This window comes from Phyllostomus hastatus, unplaced genomic scaffold (assembly GCF_019186645.2).
Source record: "Phyllostomus hastatus isolate PE091 unplaced genomic scaffold, TTU_PhHast_1.1 phas_scaffold_501, whole genome shotgun sequence".
NCBI lineage: Eukaryota > Metazoa > Chordata > Mammalia > Chiroptera > Phyllostomidae > Phyllostomus > Phyllostomus hastatus.
In genome coordinates, this window is record NW_025334033.1 from 10,426,544 (window position 1) to 10,450,216 (window position 23,673).

Here is a 23,673-nt window from a genome sequence, read left to right on the forward strand (position 1 = left end):
GCCCACAGAAATGTGAATAAATTTAAGAAAACATCACAAGAATATGTGCAAAACTATTTTCCTCTACAAACTTCCTATGGTGTTTGAGTACCACGCATAGCATACAGTCGGTGCTCAAAAAAATTGAGGGATACTAGATAAAATTTACTGAGTACCTACTAATTCTTAGGCATTTAATGCTAAGCAATTTATATACATGATCTCATTTACTTTTCACAATTCTGAAATAAGTATGCTCGTTACTCCTACTTCTTAGCTGAGGAAACTGAGGATTAGAGAGGCTAAGAAACTTGCCCAGAATTCCACAGGAAGTGCTAGGGCAGAGGTTTGGGCCTTGGCAGTCCCACTCGAAAGTCCCACTCAAAAGTCTTGACCACTAGGTCCTGACAGAATGAAAATCCCAAACCAAAGTTTCTGTAGTTGGGTTCCCACCTCTGAACTTGACTGGAATCTTAAACTTAACTGACTTATTTGGCTTTAAAAGTTTCTAGTGTCTATAAGATTTTGGACACAAATTAGAATTTCTTCCTTTTTCAGAAGATGAATCGTTAATTTACTAAAAGTTCAAACATTCACTTATATTAAGAATTATAATAATTTTTAAACAGGAGCTAATTGTTATCACACATTAGTGGAATACTTGTACCACCATTAGCCAAACTGCTTTTATCTCATTTCTAAGCAGTCTGCAACACCCAAGGAAATCACTGACTCAGCTATACTAATGTGATTCAGAAATGAGAGAATTAGGTTAATACGTCAGTTACAAAGTAGAACTCCTAGATCATCGTGAAATGGATAGATTGAGGGGACAATAGCACGCAGCTAAACCTACAGTTAAAAACCTCATGAAGGGTGGGGGGGAACCATGAAGAAATAAGTAGATGAATTTATAAACAGGTCACCAAAAAGCATACTAGAATTCTCAAAGAGTAGTTAGCTGCAATATAAATTTACTAAGAAGCTTCTTTACCCTGTGACTTAATGTTTAATTATTTACACAGATAAGTTAGCCATGCACAAGAGTGTAATAAAATAGAGTTATATCTTCTAGAAGCTCCAACACCTTAAAAGAAGAGTAAACTACAGCTATACTAAAAGTAGTGAGAATATCAGTTGAAGGACTGAACAACTTAAGAACAAAGTTGCCACTGACATTTTAAAACTAAGAAAGTCTCCTTCAAGGACCTGTTCAAAAGCTTTTACCATACAGAGTGAAAATTACTTTCTACTTCTAGTCAAATCTCTAATTAAAAATGAATTGCAGACCCAATATAACTAGTATGCAACAAGAATCTTTAAAATTTTACTTTTGAACTTGAAATGTTTCTCACATCCTAGGACTTGCAAAATTACTCCTCCTCACAATTGGTTATATGTCTTTTAGTGATCTTAAAATTTCTGCTTCATTAAAGTCTGCACACCACAAATCAATAAGGTTAAAATACAACAAACAGCCTAATACATGAATTACAGATGTAGGTGTGAAATTATGCAGTATAAGTAGAAAAACTTATACTGCTGAAATGATCTTGACATTGTCAAATTTAAAATATAATTTTATTCAATAAATACTTACTAAAGCAGCTAATATAAGGCTAAATCAAATTTGGTAGACACGCCATGTTGATTCACATTAGGCAAAACATTTTTTTCCTAGGGGTGCAATAAGAATATAGAATACTGGCCCTGGCTGGCATAGCTCAGTGGATTGAGCACGGGCTGCGAACCAAAGTATCACAGGTTCGATTCCCAGTTAGGGCACATGCCTGGGTTGCAGGCCACGGCCCCCAGCAACCACACATTGATGTCTCTCTCTCTCTCTTTCTCCATTCCCTTCCCTCTCTAAAAATAAATAAATAAAATCTTAAAAAAAAAAAAAGAATATAGAATACTCATATAAAATTTATATACTAATAGCTTTCCACTAGAAAATTTGGATATCCTATAAAAACAATTCACTGGTATCCAAAAACTTTGGTACTGAAAAAGACAGTTCTAAACATAGTTATTGACATGGTGAAAATGTCAGGTATGGGGCAGCGACAGCTAGCCTTTACATAGGAGCAACACGGAGTGAGTTTTGAAGCAGATAGTGTGGTAGTTTAAGAAAGCACTCCATTGTTCTTTTATGCATAAGACGGCAACTTCAAGCTACACTTTATAACTAAGATAAGGCTGAATTCTACAGGCTGATAAGTATGGAAATGGAAAATGTTATTATCTACTATATTTTTTCAGATATGCTTTTTAAAAAATCAAAATCATTACTCACCGACTTTGTTCTTTCCTTTGTTTTATTAACTGAATGAGTTCCTTGTCAAAATACTCTTCTTCTTCTTCCTCTCCCTTTTCATCATCTTCTCTTTCTTGGGCATCAACGTTATCTTTGTGCAACTGGCCAGAAATGTGTTTTGCATATGCGGAAAGACCCACTTCTGTGACCCCGCACACCCGGCACTCATGACTACTGTCCCTAGGGAAAGAGGGAGATGAGGGACATTCAATTCTCCCCACCGGCATGGCCCACTCACCAGATCTGCTATGGTTTCCTCTGAAAGACACTGCACACTCTGGCACAGTGGAAAATTAGTGCTAATCAATTCCAACAGTCCTTTCACCCCTTGTAATAAGTTTTGTCATAAGTTACTTTTGAAATGAATTTAAGATTTTTTTCCAGCAATCAAGAGGCAATACACTTCAGAATGATGACTTTTGGGAGGAGAAATCTTCTTGAATTGCTGTACTTAAAATCTTGCCAGAGGAAACATGGTGAAAGGGGAGGCAGGGAGGGGGCTCAGAGCATACACAGGTTGCTCTGGAGCACACCCATGGTGCCCGCTGCACTCAGAAAGGCTGATGACAGCGCTCACATTTAATCTCTGGCTCAAGAACTTTTTCCCAGTGAAAGTTAAGGGGCGGAGAAAAGAGTGGGCAGCATAGCCAATCGGAGCCCGGTAACTAAATTGAACAGCTGGAGCTCTGCCTGGAATGTGAAGACTCCGGAGGACCCAGGGGCAAGTGACCGGAGTAGTCTCAGCAAACTTTTTTGGTCTGAATGATACATGTGATCTACATTCTGCATCAGAAGGACTTATTTTAAAGGGAATGGAAAGCATTTCAGTTGTAGGAAGTCAACAGCTGTGCTAAGCAAGTGGTTTTTCTTAAGTTTCAGAAAATGCTACAGTCTGGAGAGAAGCAAAATCAGGTTCTTAGTGAAGAACATGACTGAACACTTTCTTTTATTTGACACACTTAATGGTAAATCTCTTACCCTTGGCCAGTTTAAGAAGCTGCTGTAGATGAGTAATTTAACTGCTTTTTTTAGTGCCCTGAAATCCCTTGGTTGGCTCAGCTGACTGTGTCATTGATGAGAAACGTCTGAACACCATGACCACTGGCAAAATGAACAGATGGGAATATCCATTCCATGCTCCAGACTGGTTTAACTCTTATCATTTGCCTTGTGGTCACACTGGTGATACTTTTGTACTCCCTATGCCAATCTGTTAAAAAAAACACTCAACAGACAAGGCATGCTGTCTTTGACAAAACAGACACAGACACACTTAACACTACCCCACCTTCCCGGGACCCACGGGGTCCAGCACAAACAACGCCCCCTTTTTATTACAAAATCATAAGCATGTAATTCTGTAACATAACACTATCACACTCTAGCATACCATATGACATTTTAGGTGAAATGTTCAAATTAAAACTATAAATTATTACACCCTTATTATGACCCTACCAACCACACTCAAGCAGGCCTCACTTCTGCCAGACCCTGTATATCTACAAGACATGGCAGAATCCACATCATTTAACCAGAAGAGACCTTCAAAACTGAGTACTTCATTTTCTAGTTACAGATCACCTGAACAGTCGTTTAAAAAATAAATAAATAAACTTACTGAGCAACTACTAAATTCCAGGCACAGTACTAAGTAGATGGTTACAGATGTTTAAGGTAACAAAGTATATACAAAAAATGCCCAGTATGCCCAGTAAATTAAAAAACACACACACACTATTTTTCATTTTGTAAGAATGATGAAAAACACCCCATAAAAATGGGAAAAATTCATCAAGTTTTTTGGACTTTGTAACCTTAAATACTCTGTATACAATATAGTCTTTAACATTGAGATTCAATTTAATGAGTTCTAACCAGGTTCCCTGGAAATATTACCTGATTACCCTGAATGCCAATATTCTAATTCTTTCTAATCCTCCAGGAACTTTAATACATTATTTTCACTGAGAGTTTTCTACTACATTTATGTACTTAAAAAAATAATCCTCGCCCTGGCTGGCATAGCTCAGTGGATTGAGCGTGGGCTGTGAACCAAAGTGTCACAGGTTCGATTCCCAGTCAGGGCACATGCCTGGGTTGCAGGCCATGACCCCCAACAACCGCACATTGATGTCTCTCTCTCCCCCCCCCACCTTCCCTCTCTAAAAATAAATAAATAAAATCTTTAAAAAAAAATAATAACCCTCAACTTTCTCCAGTTTATCAGGGATAGCCATACTCACTCTTCTCTCATGCAATTAAAACTACGGTAGCTCATTCAAAGTGAATGTTAACTTGTAACATAAAACAAGCCTTTCTCTCAGTTAACACTGAAGGAAGTTTAAAATATATAAATCTAAATCCATTCCCAATGGGCAGCATCAGAAGACTGTAAGGACTGTAACTAACCTAGAATACAAACAATTTATACTATAATAAAAATTTTAACCAGCTGAATTTTCTGGTTAGAAAATCTTTTTGACTCTAAACTCTCTAAAACTATGAAAATATTTTAGTCTGCTTTTCTACCTAACAACTTATAGAATGCCAACTTGTACACGGCAGTACCAGGAACACCATTCTACAAGGTGTTCTTCAGTGAAATCCCTGATTTTATCCCTACTTCTAAAGTGCAGCAAATTCTTCCATGTTCAAATCATCAAGGTCTCTCTTTAAAGACATAACTGGAAGGCCACACTGACTTTTAAGGAATGCCTTGTGAACTCTGTTAAAAATAAACATTCATATTCACAAACCCACATACTTGGCAAATCCCTAAAGCACAAGAATATGCTGGATATTTAACGAACACTTAAACGCAGATTTTTAAAACACATCAGCTTTTCTTGCAAAAATGAATATTAACCATATGAGGTCTGTCCAGAAGGTATCCAGCCATGTAATATAAAATTAGAGACATTTATTGAAGATATACAATATGAGAAACAGTGTACATAGGACAATGATGTCTCAGCCCTCTTCAAAGTAGGCACCTTGGGACCTCACAGTTCTCCCAATTGCCATCAGCTGCCCCATCATATTTTTCTGAATTTCATCAGCAGTCTGAAATCTCTTCCCTTTCGAAGGTGTTTTGGTTTTGGCAAAAGCCAGAAATCACAGGGCACAAAATCTGGGCTGTAGGGGGGCTAAGTCACCTGGGTGCTTTGATGTTTCACCAAAAAACTCTGCATGAGATGTGATGCATGAGCGGGTACCTTGTCATGATGAAGCTGCCAATCACCAGTTGCCCATAATTACAGCCTTCTGAATCATCCAAATAGTTTCCATGGAGGTATGTTCAAGCTTAATACAAAATTTGATGTAGATTCGCTGCTCTACTCTCTCAGTCATAATGTGACCACACAGTACACATGCTCACTCAGGGGCATCTACCTCCCCCACTGACTAGTACAGTGAAGTCGTCATTGTTCACACATGTGCATTCCAGTCCACTCTCTTGGCTGCCAGGTGACACTGGTGTCGCGCAAACTGTTTCCGTTATGTTAACAATGGCTAGAGTTTTTCTGGACAGACCTTGTAGTTCCAAAGGAATTGGACTGAAAAACACCTCAAGAGATCCTGCCCAGAAGGGTTTAGGCAACATAAAAGTTAGTACTGAAAAAGATTTATCAAAGACCAGAAATCCCTAACATTTTTTTTATAAATGAAACCTAGTTTTAAAAAGAGAGAGAGAGAGAAGGTTTACAAGGCACTTCAATAAAAGAAAAGAGACTCCACCCTGGCTGGTGTGGCTCAGTGGATTGAGTACCAGCCTGCAAACCAAAGGGTCGCTGGTTCAATTCCCAGTCAGAGCACATGCCTGGTTTGCAGGCTGGGTGCCCAATTGGGGGCGTGCAAAAGGCAATGTGTGGTTACACACTGGTGCTTCTTTCCCTCTCTCCCTGCCTTCCCCTCTACCTAAAAATAAGTAGATAAATAAATAAATAAATAAATAAATAAAATCTTTTGCAGGGAAACAGAGACTCCATATTTATCTACGAAAAGAACAGGACAGGTCAACCGCACCTCTTGAAAATTCAAACGTTTCTGTCCGGAGACAAGCATGTTCTACATACAACATGCATTCACGCTTCCACAGATGGTGTTTGGGAAAGCACATACTTAAAAAGTTAACAGCAAATTAAATAATGTCTCAATGATGATACTTTTCAGTTCTTTATCAATAACCAATTAAAACACTATTTTGTATAAATGTGTAAAGTAATTGTTGGGGAAAAAAAGTACTGCTTTACTTCCTGACCAACAAAGGCGAACGGGGTGGCGGGCCCAGACTGGCTCCACGGGCACCACGCAGTTTCCTCTCCTGCAGGACAGGCAGAGCCGTCGGATACTCTACCCATAAGCTTTTCTCTGTCAAGCTTGCTCTAACTATACAACAGCAGCTGGCTGATAAATAAAGGTTTGTGCCTTTTTTAACAGCATCTATCTGTAGAAACTACTTATAAGCCACACATCTGAACAAGTATATTAGGGAAAAATTAAGGAAATGCCCCAGATGTCCATAATTGTGAACCAAATAAGACAAGTTAGTTACTTCTCAAACAAGCTGGCATTCAAAACCTAAAAAAATATTCTCTTTACATTTTTAACCAGGTCACAACCAAAAATTATACTGCTACAAATATAAGAGAAACAGAAAGCCTTAACATCAGAAAGCCAGTATTTAAACATGAAATCCAGAGGACAAAAATCACAAATTAATGATGGGGAGAAATAATAACTGATAACTATTTGTCCCTATGGTCCAGACTAACAATGAGTTTTCCCTACAATAAATGCTCCATGTGAGTAAATGATTTGAGATTTTGTTTGTTTGTTTTTTATAGTTTCGTCAGCTGTTTTCCTTGCTACTGCTTGCCTTCTCCCTTATAATTTGTTACAGGCCAAAACCATATTAAAACTTATTAGCACTGTATCTAAAAAAATGAGTAACTAAGAACTAAAATGCTCTCCTCTAAATAAAAGGAATTTGGGTGTTAACACTGACATTTATATTGTCAGCCCAGAGGCTTCTAATGCCTTCTCTTTAACTATTTGACTATGCTCCAAATAATTGAAAATGGTAGAAAATCTGCATGGCACAATTAAGGTGATGGGTGGAAGGAGAGGGAAAACAAGTTACACAGAGTCATACACACGTAGCATGTGGTTCAGTTACGTTAATAAGACAAAATGTGCTCTGGCTGGTATGGCTCAGCGGATTGAGTGCTGGCCTGCGAACCAAAGGGTCGTTGGTTCGATTCCCAATCAGGGCATATGCCTGGGTTATGGGCCAGGTCCCCAGTGGGAGGTGTATGAGAGGAAACCACACAATGATGTTTCTCTACCTCTCCCTCCCCGCCTCTAAAAATAAATAAATAAAATCTTAAAAAAAGACAAAATATGTGTGTGTGTGTGTGTAGCTGAATATAAATCTATACAAGCACAGAGAAGGAGGTTAAGATAGGATAAACACCAAACTGTGGACTTTCCTCCAAAAGGGGAGCAGGAGTTGGGAGTGGGGTCTGGGAGGGCAGCAGTTGGGTGACTTTCTTTACTTTTTATGATTCTGTATTGACTCTGACAAAAATCCTAGGTAAACAAAATTTGTTTTTTAAATGTTTTAAATAGCTGATTAGTGATCTTTGAATACAATAGGCTTTAGTCTTCAAATAAAACAGGCTTCTCTCCTAATGACTAGATTTACTGACCTCATTTGTTTTACTTTACAATATAGTCAGGTAGCAAGCAAACAGCCCAGAAGATTCCAGAAGGAAGTTTGTTGGAAATGGGATTAAGCAATTAAGATATTCCACATATAGTCAGAGTCTGACTGTATTTCACAGGTTTCCAATGATAATGAGTTTAAGGTGATATATGAGTATATGGAAGGTATCACAAAGGCCCTTCACGCTAAATCTGAGTGAAAGATTCTTTCACGTTGCCGCAAAGGCCTAATGTTCACACAGTAAGGGACTGAGACCATGGGAAAATTCCACTAATATGCTAAACACCTACTGAAAGTTTAATAACATTAATAAGCCCACACAATCCAAAACTGTATTACTTAAAATATATAACTCCAAATGACTCAGGCTGACACCCTGATCAAAGTTTGTAACTATTATGCATAGAACAAGATATTAATTAGTATTTCTCTGTTTCCTAGTGTTTCTGTTTCATGTTGTCTCCAAATTTCAAATTCATAGAAATCAAAACATCAAAAAAGGAACCATAAATCGTGGGGAAAATGACACCGAATATACACATATGCTATATTCAGTTTTTTAAAGGTGCTTATTATATTTTCTTTCCTTAAACATCTCAAGCCTTATACTACATAACAGCATTCTTAAATACTCATGGTTTGTACTTTAGAATTTATGCTGGAGAGTCAGTGCTATTCAGTGGATTTAGGATTTCTCAGATTACTCTAACAACACTAAAGGTTTATTGCATGCAACCATTTGTAACACAGCTGAGGCAATAATATAATGTCTTAGTTGCAGGGCTGGCAGGAGGAATGACAAAGCTTGTTAATGAGAGAACTAGCTCATCCCAATAGACCTTTGTTGTAATCTACTGATTAGAGGCTTTGTGAATTCTGCACATTTGAGATGCACAAGGATTTATTCTTTATGAATGACAGAATCTGTTGTACTTGTTATTAATTGTCAAAGACAGTTCTATGCCACAAGACAATATTCATTTGTGAAAGGTTACTGTAAAATGAGCTGACAGGTCTCATCAGCACTCAGATCCCCACATACACAGGTTCACGGAAGACAGCCGTTCCCATACCTGCCCTTCAGGTTCTCAAGTTCCCTGTGATGCAACATGCTCCGCATGTGTTCGTCCATCTCCTTCAAAATTAAAGAAAGCAGATTAAGCTAAGGGGATTGCTCTGGGGGAAAACACTCCTCTGTTCCCGTGCAACCAACAACTGGGGCACAAGCTTTCGGTGTCAAAGGTGTTTGTTGTGGTTTCTCTTCTCAATTCAACACTGTAATCAGTTCTGTAGTAAGTAACTCTTTAGCTATGTTACTGATGTATTTCATTTTTAAATAAAGGAATTTTTAAGAAAGACCTATTTAAGTGGCTTTCTAAAAAGGTTAGAAGGTATATTGTTTTTAGAAGGCAAAAGCTTTAAGAATAAATTATGCGGGCTAAAGTCTACTCCAATATAAGGAATTTACTCGTTTATTTAAAAATAAAAACAAAAATCTCTGAAACCACTTAACTTCTCAACTATTTAACTGCTTTTCTACATACTCTCTCTTTTCCCACTGAACTGAGAGTTTCTCAAAAGTAAGGTACAATTCATACTGGTATCTTGGCCAGGGCCTGGCATATAGTGTTAATACCCACTGAATGAACAGATACACACACCAATTCTAGACTGAACTTGTGGATATAACAGAACTTTTCTCTATGGCTGGTCATGAAGTTTTTAAAAACTACTTTGAATACAGCAGCTCAATCATGCCTTCATCTTCACTGCCTGCTGCCCCCAATTGATTTATTTGGTTCTGATGAAAAGTTTAAAAATTTGCTAGGTTTCTCCCCTACCTCCATTTTCCCTGCCCCCTTCATGGGAAGAAAATCAAATCTTTGGGGAGAACTTCCACTTTAAAACATGCACACATATATGCATGTACCTCAAAAAACTCAAAAAGCTGTAAATGTCCATCCCTTTGTCATGCCCAAGTACATATAGCCAGCATGCCACAATTAGAGAATGGCTTTTAAAAATTGTTGTTCAAGTGCAATTGTCTCCATTTTCACCCCACCACGCCCCCCAGCCCCACCCAGCCTGCCTCCCACCCTCGAACCCACCCGCTTTGGCTTTGTCCATGGGTCCTTCATACATGTTCCTTGTTGGCCCCCCTCTATTACCCCCTCCCCCGTCCCTGTCTGGTAACTGCCTGTTTGTTCTTTATTTCAGTGTCTGTGGTTGTATTTTGCTTGCTTGTTTGTTTTGTTGATTAGGTTCCATTTACTAACATACATAATAAAAGGGCTTCTATAATTGTTAAGAATTACTATTAACTGTGTCCTGTGCTTTAAGTGCATCAAATATTTTCTCACTTGAACTGCAAAACACTGCTGAGGGAGGATCGTTAACTTCGTAAGGACACAAGCATGCCGAGAAACTAACTTATTTGTTCACTAAACATTTACCAAGGGCTGATTATCAAGTACAGAGCTTATTATTATTACTGAAGCAGTGTGAAAATCCCAGTTTTGCCCTCTCAGAGTCACAGGTAATCAAGTGGCCAAACTAGGTCACATTCTGGAAGGTTTGACACCAAAGCCAATGTTTCAAACACCACGCTACATTGTGCCTTGAGATTTTTCGCTATATATAGCTTGTTTGTCAAAAAGCATACAACCTAACAGCCTAGCCTTAATTCAATTATCTACTATGATGTGACAAATGGGGCTGATTTTCAAAACTCTCCCTTAAATGGCAATTTTCTGAAGATGACCATCACTTCCTTCTTATCCCCACAAATGCTACATTTGGAGGGGACAGCTTTCCATGTGACCCCTTCTAACCACAACTGATGAGCCACTAACTGGAATGAACAGTTGGAATGGAACACTGAGTCAAGTTAGTGACATAATATAAAATGAAAAAAAAAAAAAAAATCCATGCACAGTGCACACCTGCCCAAATCCTTATCGAGTGTTCCGTTCTTCCTTGGATTAGACTGGCTTATGCCAAATCCTTTTTCTTAAACTGAAATTAAGTGGGTTCTGTTTCTTGCCATGAAACCATTCCTGACCCAAACAGTGTTCAGCGAAATGAGTTATTCTCTGATATAAAACCAATTCTACATTCTATTTTGATTATAAAAATGTTATCATTCAAAACTAGTTTTGCGGTGACTTTTGTTTGTCTAAAACATTTCCCAAATCTTTCCCTAAATTTGCAGATGAAATTCTCTCCCATCTTGCTCCAAGGAATGAATGCAGATGGACACACAACTGAGCTCGCGCAGTCCCTGGCGAAGACCCACAGGCACAGGACTAAAGTAGCAGATGCACACCTGCTGGGTCACCAAGCTTCTACTTAGTGCCTTTTCTGTTAATCAGTATTGTGCAGTTTTTTAAAAAAGGGGGAGGAAGGGGGAATAAAGAATTTGATGGTTGAACAAACCTGAAAAAACAATGAATAATATTAAAATATTTTAACTCCAGCGCCTCCCAGTCTTTCATAAGTTAACAACCATCAGGATACTCAGGGATGTAGTAGACAGCCCATACTTAAGTCACCCTAAGATCCTTTTCTCCTCCAAAGTGCATGTGGAAAAACCACGGTTATGCTAGTTTGGGAAACTAGAGGAGAGAACACTGCTTCAACACATGTTGTTCCTGTTCTCTCTAAAAATAATTATCAGCATTACCTCTTTCAATTAACCCAATCTGCCAGTTTCTCAGACCACATTAATCTTAACACTTAAATCATGTATTCCCTTGCTTAAAGACAACAGTTGGCTTTCCCAAAGGTAGTAGTGGAAAAGTATGAAGAAATGAAAACATATTTCAAACCAGAGTAGAAGAAATGTCGGAAGGACTTAAAATGGCAAAATTAGTATCACAAGATAGGGCTACTATGCCATCAAAGTCTGAGTCCATACCATGGAGTGTCTGTCTGTACATTTCACACCTTCTCAATTGCCCATCCCTCCAATATGCAAGTAGCTATAAGGAATTTTCGTTTGTTCAAAATTTGCATAGCCCTGGCCAGTGTGGCTTAGTTGGTTAAAGCATCATCCCGTAATCCTAAAGGTTGTAGGTTTGATTCTTGATCAGGGCACAAGCCTGGGCTGCAGTTCTGGTCCTCAGTCAGGGTGTGTTCAAAAGGCAATCAATCAATGTTTCTCTCTCATATCAATGTTTCTCTCCCTCCCTTCCCCTTGCTCTAAAATTAATAAGCACGTCCTTGGGTGAGGGTAAAAAAATAAAATAAACCCATTGGGCCCTTTAAAGAAAATGTTTGTTGAGCCTTGCTCTAAACTGAGGCCATAATGATCATTAAAAAAAACAACTTGTATAAAACCTAGTCTAAATTTTTTAAAAGAGCAGTTATTTGTTTGTTTTTTCTTTTGTAAAAGCAGAAAGCATATTATTAAGCATTTTAAAATCTAACCGAATTTTTCCATCACTAACCGAAATCCTATACAGGAAAAAAAACTTCACCCCAGCCTACTGGGTGGATCATATTCAAACCCCTCAGTCTTACATTCAATGCTGTTTATCAACCGTCTTCACTTAAGTTACAAATTAGCTGTGACTGGTGTGGCTAGATGGATTGAGCACCAGACTGTCAAACAAAGGGTTGCTGGTTCGATTCCCAGTCAGGGCACATGCCTGGGTTGCAGGCCAGGTCCCTGGTGGGCAGCGTATGAAGGGCAATCACACACTGATGTTTCTCTCCCTCTCATTGTCTCTCCCTTCCCCCTCTCTAAAACTAAATAAATAAAATCTTTAAAAAAATTACAAATTAAATTGCAGTCTCACTATTACTCCCCAGGTGAAACTGTTTTAATCAGATGAGCCTTCATACTGACTCTAGAACTGTTACATACTATTCTACCTTTGTATCTTCGCACATGATGTTCTCCCACCTAAAATATCTCTTCTCCAGTACTTTTAAACCATCTTATTACCAAACATATTTCATGAAAGCCCACAATAATCTTCCCAGTTCTCTGAATTTCAAATGACAATAAAGAACACCTTAAAAGCATAAAGAAAAAAATTCCTCAATATTTAAGCTATCAGCACTACTTTGAAAGCAAAGGATAAAGGCAAGAAAAAGCAAAAAAGTGAGACAACTTGCAGCCAGTTTCCCTAAGGCACAGGTAATTTCTTTTTGTCTTAAAAATGCCTGGTTTTCGTCCTGGCTGATGTAGCTCAGTGGATTGAGCAAAGACTGAGAACCAAAGGGTCACTGGATTCAATTCCCAGTCAGGGCACAAGCCTGAGTTGCAGGCCAGGTCCCCAGTGGGGGCCACATGAAAGGCAACCACATATTGATGCTTCTCCCCTTCTCTTTCTCCCTCCCTTCCCCTGTCTCGAAAAAATAAATAAGAATTAAAACAAACCAGAAAATGCCTGTTTTTTGTTGTGCAACATCCCCACCTTGTGGACATCTAGGGTATTATTAATACCACTTCTGTGTGGCACTTGGAGCACACAGGCAGAAACAAAGCGCAGGTGCAAATAATGCTGTACTCCTTACCTATCCTTAGCTAATTAGAAAGTAGTATAAGCTCAAATTACCTACACTTTAAGGTATTTTCTCTATAATTGGCCATTAGGTAAATTTCTCTTTATTATCTACTTCTGAGTATCCTCAAATTCCAGGTAGAGGTTTAATAATATAATTACTGGCTTTATGAGGCATACTTAGAAAGAAACCAGTGGAATAAGACTATGGTTTAAGAAGGAAGCAAAATAGACAACATTGAAAGCTTTTACCCATCTACAAATTTCATACAGTGTCTCTAAAAAAACGACCAGTCATAAAGCCTCAGGGTCTCCCTCTTCTATTATTACCTTTTTTGAGCTGTACACAATGTGGCACAATATGCATTTTCGTTCTCGTACCATAGTGACCAGATCTGAAGCACTCAACGTCACACCTGCAATGAGGAAGTAACATTTAGTAACCTTTTCCCCCCCAGATGTCTTCTTAGATTCTTCTTAGCATGGCCAAAAATACACGTCTTGTGTCTCCCTCACCTCCACCCTGCTCCTCCCCCAGTCTTCCCATCTTGATAAATGAAAATTCCAATTTTCCAGGGCAAAATCTTTGAGAATCATCCTTGGTCCCTCTTTCTCACTCCACATCCACCGTCATCGGCACATCCTGTCAGTCCCACCTTGACATACATATCCAACCCCCGACCATTCCTTACTGCTGAGCATGTCACCACTGGGCACTACCCTACTGACTTGACTTCTTAGTTCTACTCTTACCCCCTTACAGTCTATTCTCAAAACAGTAACCAGAGATTCTCAGAATGAGATTCTTTTAAAATTTAAGTAAGATCACTTAACTCCTCTGACCAAAATCCCCCAGTAGACTCCCATCTCACAGAAGATCCAAGTCCTTTGTCATGAGCTACAAAATCTGTTTCTCACCTGCCCTGGGACTCCACGCCCTGATGCACTCCCTCTGCCCCGCCGCTCCAGTCACACTGCCCTCCTTGCTGTTCCTTGATCGCACACACTAGGAACTCTCCTACCTCAGGGCTTCTTCTGTATTTCTTGCCTGGAATATTCCCTAAAACATCTTTATGGTTCTATGGCTCTCCCTCTCATGCTGCCTTATCAAGAGGTCTTCCTTGACCTCCTACAAAAAAACTGTACTTTCTCACCCCCATTTCCACTATTCCTGTTAACCTACTTAATTTTTAATTTTTTAATAGCACTGTGGTAGATTCTTTTCATAGGTGGCCACAACATTATCTCCTACTTCATGTACTCTTTTGCAGTGTGATCTTATCATCACCACCCATCAAAAGGTGAGTCTATTTTTTCTCCCAGTGACCTGTTTTGACCAATAAAATGTGGTCAAAGTGACAATTTCTGAGGATGTGCCTTAAAAAGCTGCAGTTTCTGCCTTTGCACACTTGAACACTCCCTCTTGGAACCCAGCCACTACACTGTGAGAAGCCCAAGCCATACAGAGAGGCCAAGGGAAAAAAGGCGAATGCCTCGGCTGAGCCGCCAAACCACCACCAACCAGAACGTGTGGTGAGTGAAGCCATGTCAAGGGTTCCAGACCCATCTGCCAATGAGGGGTCCCAGGTGAGGCCAGTTGAAGAACCATGCAGATGAACCCTTCTCAACCCACAGAATTGTAAAACACAATAAAGTCACTGTTTTAAGCCAGAAATTTTGGGCTAGTTTGTTACACAGCAAGAGATATCTGAAATAAGCATCTTCTACTGCCTGATATAGTATATATTTGTTATTCTCTATTTACCCCATTTAAAAAGTAAGTGCCACGAGAACAGGGACTGTGTATTTTGCTCACTGGTGCAGGTCTAGTACTTAGAAGAGTCTGGCATGTTGCAGGCACTCCATAAATATCTGTAAAATTGTTCCATCTGAAACTATCTCGGGTTACTAAATGTGAGATAGAGAGAGCTGGGTAAATACTGGGGTTTGGATTAAGACCAGAGATTTTCTATTTTATAATCTCCCACACTTTCCTCTTGAGTGCCTGCAAAGATACTCTGAGAATGTAATGCCACTCTTCAAGCAGCACCGTTTTCCAGTAACATACACACACAACTCTCACACGTATGTCTGCTACCTTGCCTGGCTTTATTCCTTAGGGGACTTAAAACCATCAGGTAACAAAGTCATAAACTACCCTAATTTAATCAGTAACTCCTAGACAACGTGGGACAAGCGCCAGTGAGAAGAGTCCTAGGGCTCTCTACTTCCCCTGGTGTCTCAGCAATCTCACTGTCACTGCAACCCACTTCCTACCACTACTTATGGTCAAAACAATTTTATTTAGTAACAAAGTACAAAACACCAAGATAATATAGGGTAACATTTTGCACAATTGGGAAAGCTGAATGTAAAATAGCTACTAAAACAAAGCAACACACCTTTATGGATAGGTAAAGTATTATCTATGTTCCAGGTATTGCTAATAATCTCCTCTGAGGCTAAGCCTCAAAGCATAATTATTCTTTTAACCCCCTTATTATCTTAAAATTTACTTCAACTTTACTGTTTACATGCAGTATTTTCTTACTTCATTTAACAAGCATTTATGCAACACCAAGCACTGTTCTAAAAGTTGGCGAAACAACTCTGGCCAGGTAGCTCAGTTGTTGGAATGTCATCCCGTACAACAAAAGGTTGGGGGTTTGATTCCTGGCGTAAGTGGCAAGCAACTAATCCATGTCTGTCTGTCTGTCTGTCTCCCTCCTTCCCTCCTTCTCTCTCTAAAATCAATAAATATGTATATTTTTAATTTTTTTAAAGATTTTATGTATTTATTTTTAGAGAGGGGGAAGGGAGGGAGAAAGAGAGAGAAGGAAACATCAATGTGTGGTGCCCCTCACATGCCCCCTACTGGGGACCTGGCCTGCAACCCAGGCATGTGCCCTGAGTGGGAATCGAACCAGTGACCCTCTGGTTTGTAGGCCAGCATTCAATCCACTGAGCCACACCAGCTGGGGTTAAAATTTTTTTTAATAAGTTGGGGAAATAGTGGTAAAAAAAAAGTATGTCCAGAAATGCTTTTAATACTACTTCAAGTTCTTAACCATCAAAGTAAAACAGGAATGAAAAACTCAGAAGCAATAGTCAACGAGAAAGTGAGACTATTTGGCACGGGCGGTAGCAGTCATTGTGGAGTTTTTATTTATTTATTCAACTGAGAACTAAGCACTAAAACACAAATCGTATTTCTATGTAACAAAGCTGAAGACATCAATTCCTAGTAAATGGATAAAGAAATAAAATCATGCAGTAAAAAGATTCTCTATCAACCTTTTAACTATATCCCTCTTTTTATTTACTCTTTCCTTTCATAAGCTCCATGTTTCTAATCTGCATATATTAAATAAGCTCATTTTCACTGTTGAATAAAATCAAAAAGGATAATAGCAAAGTATTTAATAAGGAAGATCAAGTAGTATTTACACTCTGAATTGATATGATTCCAGCCAAAAATAAAGGAGCTTTCATTTGCACATCCTTAAAAATGGGTAAACATGTGACCTCCATTAAGCTTTCTGAACTCCGGAAATTAGCTCACAGCCTCACACACAGGAAACCTCCCAACTCGAAGATCTCCAAGTGCCTGAGAAGCTACGTCATACATGTCAAGTTGGTGCATATAGTTTGACTCCTGCTGTCCTCCCTTTAACCACCTTACGTTCCCCACCCCTTTAAACTACACCCGATGGGAAATCTTTCCAATTTTCTCCAAATAATTATGAGAAATATCTGTGATATTCCTTAGTCATAACAGCCAAAAAATCTTATAATTAAGTTCCTTTTCTTAACATCCCAATCACTATTTTTTTCAATAGAACTACCATTCCCTTCGTCAAACCCATCTCACTGCTTTTCTTCCCTTCAGATTCCCACATCTCCATGCCAAGTCCCAATGGCTGCTGGTTCTCACTGCCACCTGCTCCTCAGCCTGAGGAACCTGCACAGCCTCAGATCTGCTCCTCTCCCTTCACCCCACCGCCTTCACTCCTGCCGCTCACATCTAAACAAGTTCTAAATCTCAGCAGTGTATCAGAATTGCCCACCTAACTTACTATAAATAAATACAGTTGTGCAGACAGAGCAGAACTATTGCATTAGAATCTCCAAAAACTCCATTTTGTACTTCTTTATGCTCTCCCTATTCTCATACAGTAGTTCCTCAAACGTGACTTCAATTAGTCAGCAAGAACGCCTTCCAAATAACCACTATCTCATAACACTGTAGCCCCCCCTCAAAGGTCAACATCAGACTATTTCTCCAAATGTTTATTATGTAACTCAAGGCTGGAAATCACCTTTTAGTGTCAAAGAACTTTATTTGGAACATTGTTGCATTCCCATTTTACTGTTTAAACAACCTTGGAAACAAGCAAGAGAAACAAGCAAGAACCAGCTGTTTGAGGGCAGGTATACCTGATCTCCCCAGCCTTCCCATGAGAAAGGGATAAGTCTTTTCACATACCTCTTAGCATTCTAGCATTCATCACAATAAAGCCAGCAGTACTCAAGATATTCAAACTCTAACATGAAGCCAGCTCAGACTCTATAAAACAGTAATACATGATAAAACACTGAAGAAAAAATGCTTAATTATTTATTTGTTGGGGCAGGGGCAATGCAGTGGTACTCAGATTAGAACCCCCCCCCTTTTTTTTTTTAATTTCACAAATAACTTTCCACGCCTCCACCTTCACACTGACAGAAAACTAATGGATTTCTAGTGTGGGAGACAGGGCAACAGAAAGACAGCATTCAGGGACAGAACGAGCTTTGCCATTAACTGCAGGTTGCCCAAAAGGTATGGAACAAAGATATAACTGGCACTTCTGGGAGGCCCTCAATTTACCGAGTGGGCTTCCCAGAAAGTTTCAAGGTTCCTAGCTAAGTTGACAACAGAGGTCAGGAAGTGTTTTGGGGCACAAAGACATATAACCACAACTTCCAAAGGTTTATTCTGGGTAACTGTCCTATTTGCTAGTTCTAAGTTCTGGCTGGCTTCTGTTTCCCAAGGCAAGTGATTGGTGGTTTCCTGCATTCATAAGCATTTTACTCACTTGTATTCCTACTTTTTATGTTATCTGCCATAACACCACATTTAGCAGAAGTATATGTAGCAACCACTCTTTATTACTAAGCATAGTGCTAAAACAAAGATAGAAGTTAAAACTGTGACTCAGGAAAAGGAATTAATAAAAAAGCCTCAAGCAAATGAAGCTGTCCATATTGCCCATCACCAGCAAGGAAATGAAGAGAGTACATTTTAGCTCAGAATTAGAACTACTGTCAGATTCCAATCCCTTACTCAACTGTGAAGTTGGGCAAGCATTATGTCCTAGAGGAAAAAGTAAATGAGAAAAAACACTGGGATAACACCAATCCTAATGAAATAATTAAAATATTAGCAAAAGTGTCCTGACTGGTGTGGCTCAGTTGGTTGGGCATCATCCAGCAAAGTGAAGGGTCGCCAGTTCAATTCCGTGACTGGGTTGCAAGTTCAGGTTCCCTGTCAGGGGACATATAAGAGGCAACCAATTGATGTTTCTCTCTCACATCGATGTTTCTCTCACTTTCTTTCTCCCTCTTTCTAAAAATAAATTAATAAAATCTTTAAAAAATATATTGGCAAAAGTTGTCATCATATAAGAGAGTAAGTCCTAAGCCCAAAGATAGCTTGTACAAACAATGTTTTTAAGGGTTTGGCTGGGGTAGGAGGAGTCGGGAGTGAGTGCAGACAACTATAATTGAAAAACAATAAAATAATTTAAAAAAATAAACTTAACAAAAAAAAGTATTACTGGTAGCTCCCTGCATTTATTTAACAATTTAAAAAGTTTGCATTCCTGTATTCAACATATTATTCACATATATTTCCAAGCAACCCCAAAGGGCACATAGCAATGAAAAATTCTATGACATGAATTTTAATCACTGTACGCTAACAAGTGGGCCTAACCGCCCAATATTCTTCTCAAACACCTCTGTCATTCTCCATGCAACCTGCTGGTAGGTCCAAGTCTTTATCTACTTCATACAAGTCTGACTACAGTAGCAATCATCTTCATTATTTCTTCATCTTTTAAGTTCATGGTTGACTATAACACAGTAATGGTGTGATACAGTAAACCATTTACTTTAGCAGTTTAATGGATGTTAACAGTTTGCTAAATGCCTTTGTCCCATATTTTAAAAAACCTTGTTTCTGAAAAGGTCACCATAGATTTTACTAGGTTTTAGGGGAAATTTTATGTGCTGCTAAAGTAGTGGTGTTTGCAAAATTTTGGGATTTGCAAGAATCCTTAACATCTTGTAAATGTCAAAAGTCTAATGTTTACTAAAAGTCCACATGCATATAACGTATGTGGCAGTGACATATCCAAACATCTCAGCACACATGTAGTACAAAACATGCTTAGACAAAAATCTGCTACTCTTCAGAAGCTCAGCATTCCAACACCTTGAAAAATATTAGACTCAAATTTACCTTGAAATTACCAACCTACAGGAAACAGCTATACACTAGCCTGCTAATAGTTTGCCCCCTCAAACTATTCAGTAATCCTGAGCTTTCAGAATTCTCTATACTGCAGCATATGTAACCTCTTTAAAATGCAAATGTGATGAACTCCACAAGATACTTTTGCCTTTAAACAGTCAGATATAGTTTCAAGAAATTAAATGACAAAAAAAATTTACATTTATCCAGATATTTACCATTTCTGGTGCTCTTCATTAATTTATGAAGATTTAAGTTTTCATCTGGTTGCTGTTTCCCTTCAGTGTAAAGAACTTCCTTCAGCATTTCTTATACGCCAAATCTGCCGGCAATGAATTCTCTTGGTTTTCTTGTATATGACAACATTTTATTTCCCTTCGTTTTTGAAGGCTATTCTACTAAATCTGGAGTTACGGTTGTCACATTTTTTCTTTCAGCATTTTAAAGATTTTTCTTTATGCTCTCTGGCCTCCATGAGTACTCTTCTATATAGAACATGTTTTCTTTGGCTACTTTGTAGATTTTCCTTTTATTTTTGGCTTTTAGCAGTTTCACCAAGAACCACCTGGTTATGGTTTTCTTCATTTGGAAATCTGAAGTATGAATTGTTTTCCTGTCTTGATCTTTCTTGGGGTTTGCCAAGCTCACTGAATCTGTCAGTTTATGCCTTTCTTGAAATCTGGGAAATTTCAACCACTTTCAAGTGTATTTCCTGCCCCCTTCTTTCTCCTCTCCTTCTGAGACACCAATTACATGTGTTGGATTTTTTTATATTATATCCAGGTCCTTGAACATCTGCTCCTTTTTTCCTCCTACCCTTTTCCTGTTCCTTGTATTGAATAGTTTCTACTTATATTTAATTTCATGTATTCATTCCTTGGTCATCTACATTCTGCTATTTAGCCCATCCAGTTAATTTTATTTCCAATATCATATTTTTCAGTCCTAAAACACTGATTTGCTAATTTCTTAATTTTATACTCATTCTTTTTTCCCTTGTTATTCTTTCATATTCATTCTTTATGAGAATATTTTCCTTTGCAACATTTCCTTTTCCTTTACTAATACATAGTTATGAAAGTTTAAAATCCTTTCCTGCTAATCCCATTTGAGTATTTTAGGGTCAGTCTCTGTAGATTCTCTCTCCTTTTAAGATTTCATTTATTTTTTTTTTAGACAGAGGGAACAGGAGGGAGAAAGAGAGAAAAATGGATGTGCTAGAGAAACAGCAATTGGTTGCCTCTCGTGAGCCCCCAGCAGGGGACCTGGCCCACAACCCAGGCAAGTACCCTGACTGGGAATATAACTGGTGACCTTTCACTTGGGAGGACGATGCCTAACCCGCTGAGCCACACCAGTCAGGGCTCTCTGTAGATCTCTTTTAACTTGAGAATAGGTTACATTTTCCTGATATTTTATATATGAGCAATTTTGGAATATATCCTGGATATTGTAAATTTTATATTGTGGAGGCTCTGGAGTCCTTTCTAGTCTTCTTATGTGCTGATTTTTATTTTTAAAAGATTTTATTTACTTTTTAGAGAGAGGGGAAGAGAGGGAGAAACATCAATCAGTTGCCTCTTGCATGCCCCCAATTGGGAACCAAACCTGCAACCTTTTGGTTTGCAAGCTAGCACTCAATCCACTGAGCCACACCAGCCAGGGCTGATTTTTATTTTTATTTTACTCGGTATGTACATTGGTTGGCTCAAACTGCAAACATTTTCTTAGGCAGATGAGCTCTCAACCCAGTTCTTTTATCTGTAGCTGGGCTTCTTGAAGTCTCCTCTACACGTGCACAGTTCAACAGTCTGCCAAGATCTGGGCACAGTTCACTCACAGAGTTTGATGCTTCTCTATTTTCCAGGAATCTTCTCTTTCCTTCCAACAGCTGTGATTGCCTTGAGCTTTTCTTTTGGTTCTTTAAGCCACAGAAAGTTTCCTACGGGATTTTAACTATTCTATACCTGGCACAGATTGAGGCTATGAAAATGAGAAGTCACCCCATGTAGTTCTATTCCTCAAGTGTCAATTCCTTTCCAGAATCTGCTTGCTTTTGGTCGCTCTCAAGCGACTTTAGTCGTTTTATGTACACCTGTCCAGATTTAATCGTTGTTTTCTGCAGGAGGGTCTGCCAGTAGGAGCTTACTCAGCCATGACCAGAACTGGACACCATGCTTACACTTCTGAGAGTCTTCAGCCTGACTGACTAGCTCCAGGTAATGTTCAAGCAGGTGGGCTGCTCAAGTTAGACTAGGTAGAGTGACAAGTCTGCTGGGGCTGGAGTGAGTCTTGACTGGAAGCTGTCTTTAACAAGATGGCTCAGCCTTCTACAAAGTGAAATGTGTGCTTTTATGATTCCCTAAACACTGAAAACACATTTTTTCCCCATACATTTTTACATTTAATACCTCAGTCCCTCAATTTTAAAGCCCTTCAATGACATCCAATTATTTAAGATAAAAACCAAAATATTTGACAAGGCCTACTTGATACCATCCTGCTAATGTGCACTGCATGGGGTTGAGCTACTGTCCCCCCACATCTTTGTGCACCAGACACAATGGCATTCTTAGTTCTTCCCCCCAACCGTGAGCCTCACAGGGCTTTTCACACGCTGCCCCTCCCCCTGGAATGCTCTTACCCCTTTGCATCTAGATGACTGCTTACCCTGAAGATCTCAGTCTGAATGCCAGTTGCCAAGGGAATGACTACCCTGGTCTATCAGACTACACCATATTCCCTCACTGCACACTACTCTCCTAAAATCTTGCAACTTCTTTATACCACCTACCACAATGATGACTATTTCTGAGGCAGGCAGTAGAGCAGCAGTTCTTAACCATACCAAACCCAGTACCCTCTTTTCTTAAAATAGTACGGGAATCTGAATTTATATATAAATGAGGGATTATTATAATAATTCATAGTGTGCTCGTCAGCCAGCTTCCCCAACTGTCGCCACATAATTTTTTCTTTAAAGATATTTTTGTACTTTCTTTTTATTATAAATACTTTGTAATAACTCCTTCACCTTCCTGAAATGAAATTCAGGGCTACTGTAACTAACCACATGTAAAATTTTAAATGTCAATATAATGTGCTAACTATAACAAAAATGAAAAGCAATTCATCATAAAATACCTGTATCTCCACATAAATGCTTGGGTATGACTCAACTAGATGATATGACTGTGACTGACCACTACAAATACAGGCTGATACAAGTGTGTCACACTGTTGGTAAAAATACCATGAATACCATTCCTGTGATATGACTTTCCAAAACAGTGACCAACCCTTGACAAACTTTCTGAGATAAAGGAAGCGTACTCTCTTGATTTATGCAATAACTATGCTCTCTGCCAAAATACCATGTGTTTACATGTAAAATGAATTTGGTTCTAGGCTCAGATAATCATAAACAGGGATTTTTGTTGTTTTTTAACCTATGTGAACGTCCTCAAGGACATTTGAAAGTAGAGCAAGATGTGGAACAATTTTTTACTGTATAGGACTGTTCTTACGTTGCAGGAAGTCTAACATTCCTGATCTCCATCCACTGAAGTCTGTGTCACCCTTCCAATTATTTTGAAACCAAAAAAACATGCCCATAAAT

The 23,673-nt window shown here is 38.8% G+C and overlaps 1 protein-coding gene across 2 annotated transcripts in view; it reads right to left on the minus strand.

Annotated features, from left to right (window-relative positions):
• The window catches only part of ZNF106 (zinc finger protein 106), a 58,801-nt gene that overhangs the window by 27,617 nt on the left and 7,511 nt on the right, over positions 1 to 23,673 (minus strand). Inside the window, exons 2-4 of one of the 2 annotated variants that reach the window (XM_045823368.1) lie at positions 13,868 to 13,953; positions 9,101 to 9,162; positions 2,276 to 2,476 (exon numbers count right to left, since the gene is read on the minus strand). In XM_045823368.1, coding sequence (XP_045679324.1) covers positions 2,276 to 2,476; positions 9,101 to 9,162; positions 13,868 to 13,921 — 317 coding nt within the window. In that variant the 5' untranslated portion in view covers positions 13,922 to 13,953. The remainder of the gene's footprint in view (positions 1 to 2,275; positions 2,477 to 9,100; positions 9,163 to 13,867; positions 13,954 to 23,673) is intronic. The other variant, XM_045823369.1, reaches the window with a different exon arrangement.